This window comes from Natator depressus, chromosome 12 (genome assembly GCF_965152275.1).
Source record: "Natator depressus isolate rNatDep1 chromosome 12, rNatDep2.hap1, whole genome shotgun sequence".
NCBI lineage: Eukaryota > Metazoa > Chordata > Testudines > Cheloniidae > Natator > Natator depressus.
In genome coordinates, this window is record NC_134245.1 from 6867883 (window position 1) to 6876493 (window position 8611).

Genomic DNA, 8611 nt, shown 5'->3' on the forward strand with positions numbered 1-8611 from the left:
TTCTCAGCTGAAGCTGTGATGAACTTGAAACAACAAGGAAAACCATTGTGTGTGTGTGGGGGGGGGCCGCAGGTTGAAGGACTGCTCCTGCCAGAGCCCATATTAGGGTTGGGGTGACCTCCGGTAAGCTATTTAGCATGTGTGTAGGTTCTTTTGTTGTTTTTAATATGTTTTCTGTGTGGTGCTTTTACCTTAAGAATAAAATTGGCTTGCTTAGAAAGAGCTGTATGGTAAACACTGTTAACCATCTCTGCAGAGAAAGCAAGCGGCTGTACTGGGGCAGCCTGTCTCTGCTGGTGGGAATACCACACTGAAGGCAGAGAACTGCGCAGCCTGGAAATACCCCAGATAGAAGGGAGAGACGTGGGTCTCCACCCAAGAAAGGGAGCTGGAATCCTAATGCCCTTGCTGGGGCCCTAAGGGAAAATACAAGGCAGTTGCCCAGAACTGTGACAAACGGCTCTTTTCTGATACATCCAGTCCCAGTGTGCGAAGAGCGATCCTAGGAACTGAGGTGTCCACGTGCTCTGATGTGTTGTGCTCTATTAATGTTGCCTTTTGAGGGTCTTCACAGGACAGTTCCCCAGATAAATTCCAGAATAGACATGACTATAGAAAAGAGGGTTGGTAACAACTGGGGCTAGTGCAGCAGACAACTAACGGCTCATTCGCCTGGAATAAGTTCATTAACTAAACACAAAAGATCTGGAACATTCCCAGTTAAATCTCTTCCACCTCCCTTCTTGGGAAGAGGACCCAGTGGTGATGCTGCCTGGTCTGAGATCTTAATCCCACCTGCTCTGCTTCTGCTCCAGCATCCATGTGGTGGGGAGCCGGTGCTGACCAAGGGAAGAGGTTTTCATTGCAGACCACAAGCTCATGCTGTCGTCATCGCCTCTCGTTTAAGGACCAGTAATGGCCACATAGTTTGACAAGGCAGCACAGCAAAAACCACCCTTAGCAGCCCTTCCTGAAGGGGGCACAAAGAGAGGGTGGTGCTACATAACCAGCCTCAATCGATCCCCTTTGTGCACTGCTTTAAATCCTACGCCCAACTTCCCCTCCTCCTCGTAGCACTGAGAGAAAAAGTGGGGGAGGGGGAGGCTTCGTTGCAGGGGGCGGGAACATGTGTAACCTCGTCTCCAATGAAACTGTGTTGTTCACTTTGATTTCAGCCTGAAATTAGGGGAAGTCCTGGCCTCCAGGTGAGCATGTGCAGGTATGGAGGGCAGTCGGGTTTAAGCCTTTCTGTAAGCGGTGAAGGTCTCTACTTCAGTAAACGCTTAAGGAGGAAGGTCAAGTCTGCTCAATAACTGGCAAAGCGGGGCTTGTGTCTCAGAAACGGTGTGAGGTGGTTTGCAGTCTCTAATGCAGGGCGCTTTTTCTTTGGCAATCCATGTGCCAGGGTTACAGCTGGGGCCTTCCTTTGGTGGTAGCAGGGAGAAGCCCTCACACCCTAGAAGCACTGTCTCTACATTGGTGTTTGGGGCAGGAATTATGCGTTCTCCCCTTTGCCATAGTATTGATGCTCTTTTCTTTCCTTGTAGGAAAGCTGAGGCCAGTCCCTGTGTGATGGACACACTCAGCTGGGAAACAGGATCTGCTCCAGCCCCAATGAGCTCATGCTGTGAAGGAGAACCCCTGCGTTTCAAGAGATCCGAAAACGGAAAGAGACTCTCCTCCTCCCCCACACCTCTCCCACTGGATTGACAGTGCACACTACTGTGCCCTGTCACACATTCAGGAGCAAGCAGGACTCTGTGGGATCCAAGAGCCAAAGGTGAACACAGTTCTCTCCAGGCTCCCGAGCAGAGGCAGAAGCTCTTGGAAGCATGGACAACAGGTTGCTCCACTGCAGATGTGAAACCAGGTTGTCAGGTGCCGGTTCTCCTTCCTCCATCTCTGAACCAAGACTCCTGCAGAAATAAAGTCCCACCTGGAGACTCGTGTCACCAGATAGGGGCACCAAGCTTGGCAGTGCACACTACGGACCCCATTGCTGGCAATGGATGCCCCTGGAGCTGGATTCTGGTGGACCTGAGCCCAGGGGCTTTTACCTGCCTACCTGTGGCACTTATGCATGTACACTTTTATTTGCCATATGGAGGTTTTTAGTGGATTTGAAGGGAGAGTAGAGCTGCCGGGGGCCTCTCCCATCTCACTGCCCCTGGCTTTATTTGTAAATGAATAAAGAGTATCACCAAGCTGTTGGTTTAAAACCTACCAACCAACCAACCGTGTCTGTGCTTTCCTCTGTGCAACGACCCGGGCTGCGTCTGTTCGGATCTATTCATGGCTGTCCGGCTGCTGCCAGTGAGAGCTGTGGAAGGGAAGATCACGGACTTTCATGCCACTGTCTTCATCTCCTCATAGATAGCTGGGGTAAAGCTTGTGTAGGTGTCAGCTGGTCGAGGACAACCTAGAGGTAATTTACGGCAGGGACGTCCTCATTGGCCCTGGTTCAAACTTCACACCGACATACTTGCACACATGCTATTTCATTGTATTCTGCTGCCCGACACACAACGCAGAGAGAGGGGAAGGGTGAATTTCAGAGGGGACGGTGTGTGCCTCTTATTCTTGGATTTAAACAGCATTTGGGGATCCAGAAGGGCCATAATTTGCTTGGCTAAAGCTCACAATCCATTCACTTTGAAGCAGTCTTCCACTCATTTTCACATCTGCAAACCACAGATGGGGACTGTCCTCTTCACCCACTTTTCCTAAAAATACAAGCAGTACCTTCTTCTGATCCCCCATTGCTGTTTCTCAAGCAGTCCTCCCCCTCCACCAATCATCTCCTTAGTTGATTATAGCTGCAGAGGGTGAGGATAGCCACATAGGAAAGCAAGTTTGCTGGTCATTACGGTAAATGTTGAGGAAGAAATGTTCTAGCCCTTCCCTGCTGTTTGTCCCTTAGCAGGAGCAGGCACTCTGCCATGACGAGTCCTGCACCCTCTGCGTATAAAAGCAGCAGCCAGCCACCACTAAAACCAGCTGAACTGTCTGCCTTAAACCAAGGATTCCTCATAGCCAGCCAGAGTTCCTTGGATCCAACTCTAGAGGCAAATGAAGCTCTTTAAGTGACTTTCAAACCTTTATCCATCTGGCAGGAGAGGGGTAGCGAGGTTAAGGTTAGAGCTGAGAAAAGCAACTACTGCCTTTAAACTGGTGTTTTCCTTGTAGCAGTGACCCAGGCTTCCAGCTATCTAGCAGATATAACTTGGTACTGCTCTGCAGGAAGCTGGAGCAGCCAGGTGGTAACTGAATAGTGCAGCTGTCTTGCTTGCCAAAGACCAAGGGGATCTTAACACTGGGTTTAGAAAACTGAATCAATCCTTTCCTGGATCTGTCTGTCTCCCTGAGCCCTACTCCTGCAGAAACATATGCGCCAAAGTCTCCCATATGTGACCAGGGCATCTACTATTTATTTTGACGCTTGCATAGGCCAGCAAAGACTGGAATCCTGCTACTATTGAAAGCAAGATCAGGCCCCGCTGTATGTGTGAGGCAGAACATTGGAGCCAGAACCCTTTCTTACCATCCCTCTGCTTCTCACCACTACCCCCACCCCCCACATTGCATGCAGGACTTGACATACAGGGCTGTGCAAAAAGCACCCGTTAATGTGCCAGTGTAGTAAGGCTGCTGCTGAGCAGCGATCGAATGTTTAAAAAAGCTTCAAATAAAGCTAATTGTAAAGCTATTTAAAAACCGTCTTCTCTCTTTCTAAACAGGTCAGTGTGTTCGTTCATGGAAGTGTCTGAAATATTTATATCCTCTCTTACAGTCTCTGAAAAGAAACAAGCAAAAAACGTTGGTTTATATAGTTAAGTGTGGATGTTGTCTAACCTTTGGGGGTGGGGTGGATGGAGTTCAAGAGCTGTTGTTTAGAGCAGCTGCCCAAATACAGCCAACATGGTGTGCTGGCCTGCGTTACAGAGGACAGGCTGCATTTGTCAATCTTCCCTGTATTACAAATACTTGATTCCACCTTGGCTCTTTCTAAGCTTGTTCTTGCGCTGAGGATTCTATTTAAAAAACCCAGCCTTTTGTAAGATTAGATGTTTTTATGTATTTTAATAAAAAGATCCTGTTTTGTAACAAAACTTATTTTAAATAAATTGTATAAAGCAACTGCTTTCACGCTATTGGTTTGCCTGCTGCTAGTTTATGATCTCTCTCCTGCTGGCTGCTGCAACAGCTTAAAATTCTTTCCTCTCCCATTTTACTGCCACTTGCAAAATGTGTTGCTTTGATCAATCTTTTCATGCTTTATCCTAAAGCACCTATTTAATCTCTCTTTTTGCTGCTGTTTGTTACAATCTGAGGTGCAGCTTGTCTTCTGCAGGCCGCTGCCTGAGAAACATACAAAAACATAGGAGCTTTTACCATCACAGACCTTGAACTTGTCATTTTTGGGGCAGGGTAGAATTATTCTCTTTTCTATTTATCGGTGGGAGGGAGAGAGGCCACAGCTGACAGTGTACTGTAGGGATGGTTCCTGGAAGGGAATCTAGCCTAGCTTGTTGCCTCCTCGGTGCTAGTGCAGTTGGCCTGAAAAGGATTACATGCCTGCTCACTGCAGGGAGTCAGAAAATAGAGGGAGGATGTAGGTCTCCGCTTCTAACCGAACCTTAAGCAGCACGTGTCATCCTCCCCACAATTAGTACCCCTGTGGGAATTCTGCACCACTGCACATGCGCAGAATTTATGTCCCCCACACATTTCTTGGATTCCCTGCAGAAAAATGACTTTCTGAGGGGGAAGCAAAGGGAAGCCACAAGAGCAGTCATGTGACCCTCCCCAGCAGTAAGTTTTGGGTGTCCAGGGCAGCCAGCAGAGAGAGGTAAATCACTGTGGGGCAGGAGATGGGACTGGGGAAGAGCTGACTGGCGGCGCCCACCCTGCACCGGGCTCAGCTGCTAGTCCCAGCTGGGCTGGGGAGGACAGGACTGCCTCTTCCCCTGCATGACATCCAGGGCCAGGTCAGACTCACCCCCAGATTTCTCCCCTGGCTGCAGGCAGCTCTGCAAACTCCCCCTCCCCCTGTTTCCTTCACCCATTGCTCCTCAGCTGCATGGGGAGGGATCCCTGTACAGGGAGCTGCTCCCCCATCTGCCCAACGCCCACGCATCCAGACCCCTCATACCCAGGCGCTCCTGTTGAGCCTCATTCCCCTGCACTCAGAACCACCCCCAAGATGAGCCCCACTCCCCCAGCATCTAGACCCCCCTTTGAGCCCCACCCACCCCAACCCCCCTGCCAAGTGCTATCCCCCCCATACCCAGACCCTGCCCCACTAAGCCCCAACCACCTTCACCTAGACTCCCCTGCAGAGTTCCATTACCATTGCACCCAACCCCCCCCACCCCCCCACAAGCCCCTGTGCATCCAGATCTTCCCTGCACCTGGATCCCCCACTGAGCTGCCCACGCCCAGATTGCCCCCCACAGAACCCTCAACCCACACCTGGAACCCCACACACTAAGCCCCTCCACACTTGGATCCTGCCTTGCCCACACAGAGGGCAGGGCCCTGGGGTGTTTTTGGGGCAGGCCCAGTCCTTGCGCTGTCAGGGTTGGGTGCAGCCTCACCACTGAGTTCATGCCCTGGGTGGGGGGAATCTTCACCATGATCTCCCCCCACCTCTAGGCAGCTAGGGGTCTGTGTTCCCTACTGTCATGCTAGAGTCTCCGCATTTATTTGACAAAAAAAGAGTGCAGAATTTTGCAGAATTTTAAAATGTGTGCAGAATTTCTATTTTTTTGGCACAACATGCCCTCAGGAGTAAATTAGGACAAGGAGAGGGTTGCAGCTTCACACTGGCTTCTGTGCACAAGCATGTAAGTGGGGAGGAAACTGAAGGGCAGCACCTGATGCAGGTACAGAGTCAGGAAAAGACTTGCAGGAGGTGGATGGAAAGAACGGCATTGCAGTTGCCTAGGTCAGCTGCTATGTGGGGAAGGAGGACTTGGGCAAGGATGAGATGGGGCTAGGCCATAGCATCTCCGGCTCCTTAACTAAGGCTGCTTAGTTTGTGTGAGATTCAGGGTTTGGCAATGATCAGTCTCTTTCCTCAGCTAACACCCCATTCCAGCTACATACCTGACTCCCCTCTGTCCCAGATTTGTTAGAACAGTTGTGTACCACTTCCCGTACAGAGCAAACGGGAACTCTGGCTCCACATCTCACTCTGCTCTCCCATGCCTCCGCAGTTCCTGACCTGAGGCTGCTCAGCCTCATACCTCTGCTCTACAACAGTCTCCCTCCCCATCAAGCAGTGGCCAGGAATGGTAAGGGAGAAAGAGTAGTAGACAGTAGATTCCCTACATTTATTCTTTGCTCTTCCCCTCACTTCTGGAGTTCACACAACTGCTGAGCTGGAACTAGGCAGTGGGGTGCTGGAGACAGCAGCGGATTCAGATTTAACCACAGATGAATTTCATTTACCAGACACACTATTTTTTATTTCACCTGTTTATAGGGAAACACTTGCAAAACACCTAGAGCTGGGGGACAAATCATTAATCAGCAGCCTCCAAACTAACAGCTCCAAGAGACAGCCTGACAGAGAGAGACAATGCACTCCAGGACTAACCACGATGGATCAGTTCCTAGACTACTAAATGATCGAAGATTAAAGGATAAAGCATGGGCAAAACCCCGAAGAGCCAATTATAGGCTAACACCAAGGGGCGTTCCAGCATGTCAGAAAGCTAGTATTTGGCCAAGATATTTATTTTAAGCAGCAGACTAAACCTCTACGCACTCAACCATGAAAAACATCTGCTACCACAGTCTGAGGCATGAGCCACCATGCTCACAAGTGGAGCCAGGACTTCCCAGCAAGCACCTACTTACTGCATCACAGAAGAGTCACAAACTCAACCAAGCAACTGGGCATTTGCTCCATGCTCCTCGGAAACAACCCCAGCAGAGGTTAGTTCCTTCAGGCTGGCAGAGCTCTCCAAAGAATTACGGAAAGCAGCTGATGAGTGGTCTCAGGGCGCAAATCACTTAGCCTGAGGAGGCTGCACCCAACCCATAGAACCACATTGTCTCTTCACAGCTGAAGAGGCCAGTGTTAGAAGTTTAACATATAATTGTGTTTACAGAGCTCCAATGTATTTAACAAAACAAAAACAAAACAAACAAAAAAAGATGTTCTAACTCAACTGTTCCCCCCACCACATTCACTAGGAGAGAAACCACCTCTCTCCACATCAGTCCAGCTGCTCCATGCTGACATGGGCACAGCTGCAGAATGACTATTTGCATTACTGGCTGTTTTGTGAAAGAAATAGTCAGGCAGAGAGAAAAACAACCAAGTGCGCCATTTCTGATGCAGGAACAGCTGATTCTGAGAAAGGCAGTTTTCCTCCAGCTCAAGTTATTTTCATCACATTTCCTCCATCCTTCACCAAGTATCCTGGCCTTTTTCAGGTGTTCTGATGATAAACCTGCAACTTTTGGCCTTTTACCACAGTTGCAACCGATCTACACAGAGTGCCAGGGTAATCCTCACCCAAGCATGGATCACTGCTTACTTACAAAGTTGACACATGACAAGAAGCTCTCTGTCTAGTGAGTATTGGGCAATCCTTACCTGCATGCCATTCTGCCTTAGGCGCGCACTGAAGTGTGTGCAGTATTACACAATTCTTCTCCCTTCTGTCCTTTCAGAGTAGCAGCCGTGTTAGTCTGTATTCGCAAAAAGAAAAAAAGAGGACTTGTGGCACCTTAGAGACTAACTGATTTATTTGAGCATAAGCTTTCGTGAGCTACAGCTCACTTCATCGGATGTTTCCACAGTATGCATCCGATGAAGTGAGCTGTAGCTCACGAAAGCTTATGCTCAAATAAATCAGTTAGTCTCTAAGGTGCCACAAGTCCTCTTTTCCTTCTGTCCTTATTTCTCAAGTACACCCGTTTCTAACTTGAAAAATGCTCAGACAGCTGCATCACTCATTTCAACAAAACCCAGACATGGGTGTAGCTTCATAAAACAGCCTGGAATAGAGCACAAAGCAGCAGGTAACAGCAACCACAAAGGGAGGCTGACAGCCAGTGTTTCACAAGTCCCTTCACAGCTCTTGGGTCTCTCTCCATACTCTCCGAAATGTCAGGACAGATTTCACCCTCAGCCCTCCTCTCCTTTTCCTCAGGGGTCGTGATCTGATTTCCACAGCCACCACCACAGCAGGAAGGGTCTTGCTCTATGACTCCAGAGGTTGAGCCATCATTGACACCTCTTTCCCCATTGCTATTCACACTGAGGCACTGGAGAACTGCTCAGACCATTCTTGTAGGGCCCAGTAAATGCGCAAGACAGACCAGAGGGGGATGAATTTAAGATCGCATTGACAGGTGGGGATCAGAGCACTTTCATGGCCATACACCCTTAGAGTGCTTTTATGGCTAGAGAACCTCTCTACCTGTGACCATGATGGAGCAGGTTTCACCAGCAGGCAAGCAAGCAGGATGCCAGTTAATAGGTAACCTTTAAAGACTTTGTGTGGAGGCCATGCTTAAGGAAGCAAGGAATTGAACCACTGGCTCCAGGCAGTGGCTGTGCAAGCTTCCCACACAGCACTCTGCACTGCACAGC

The 8611-nt window shown here is 49.4% G+C and overlaps 1 protein-coding gene across 5 annotated transcripts in view; it reads left to right on the top strand.

Annotated features, from left to right (window-relative positions):
- The window catches only part of KIFC3 (kinesin family member C3), a 47576-nt gene extending 45615 nt beyond the window's left edge, over positions 1–1961 (top strand). For all 5 annotated transcript variants that reach the window (XM_074968487.1, XM_074968484.1, XM_074968485.1 and 2 more), the window contains one exon: positions 1548–1961. In XM_074968487.1, coding sequence (XP_074824588.1) covers positions 1548–1573 — 26 coding nt within the window. In that variant the 3' untranslated portion in view covers positions 1574–1961. The remainder of the gene's footprint in view (positions 1–1547) is intronic.
- Positions 1962–8611: the final 6650 nt, after the last annotated feature.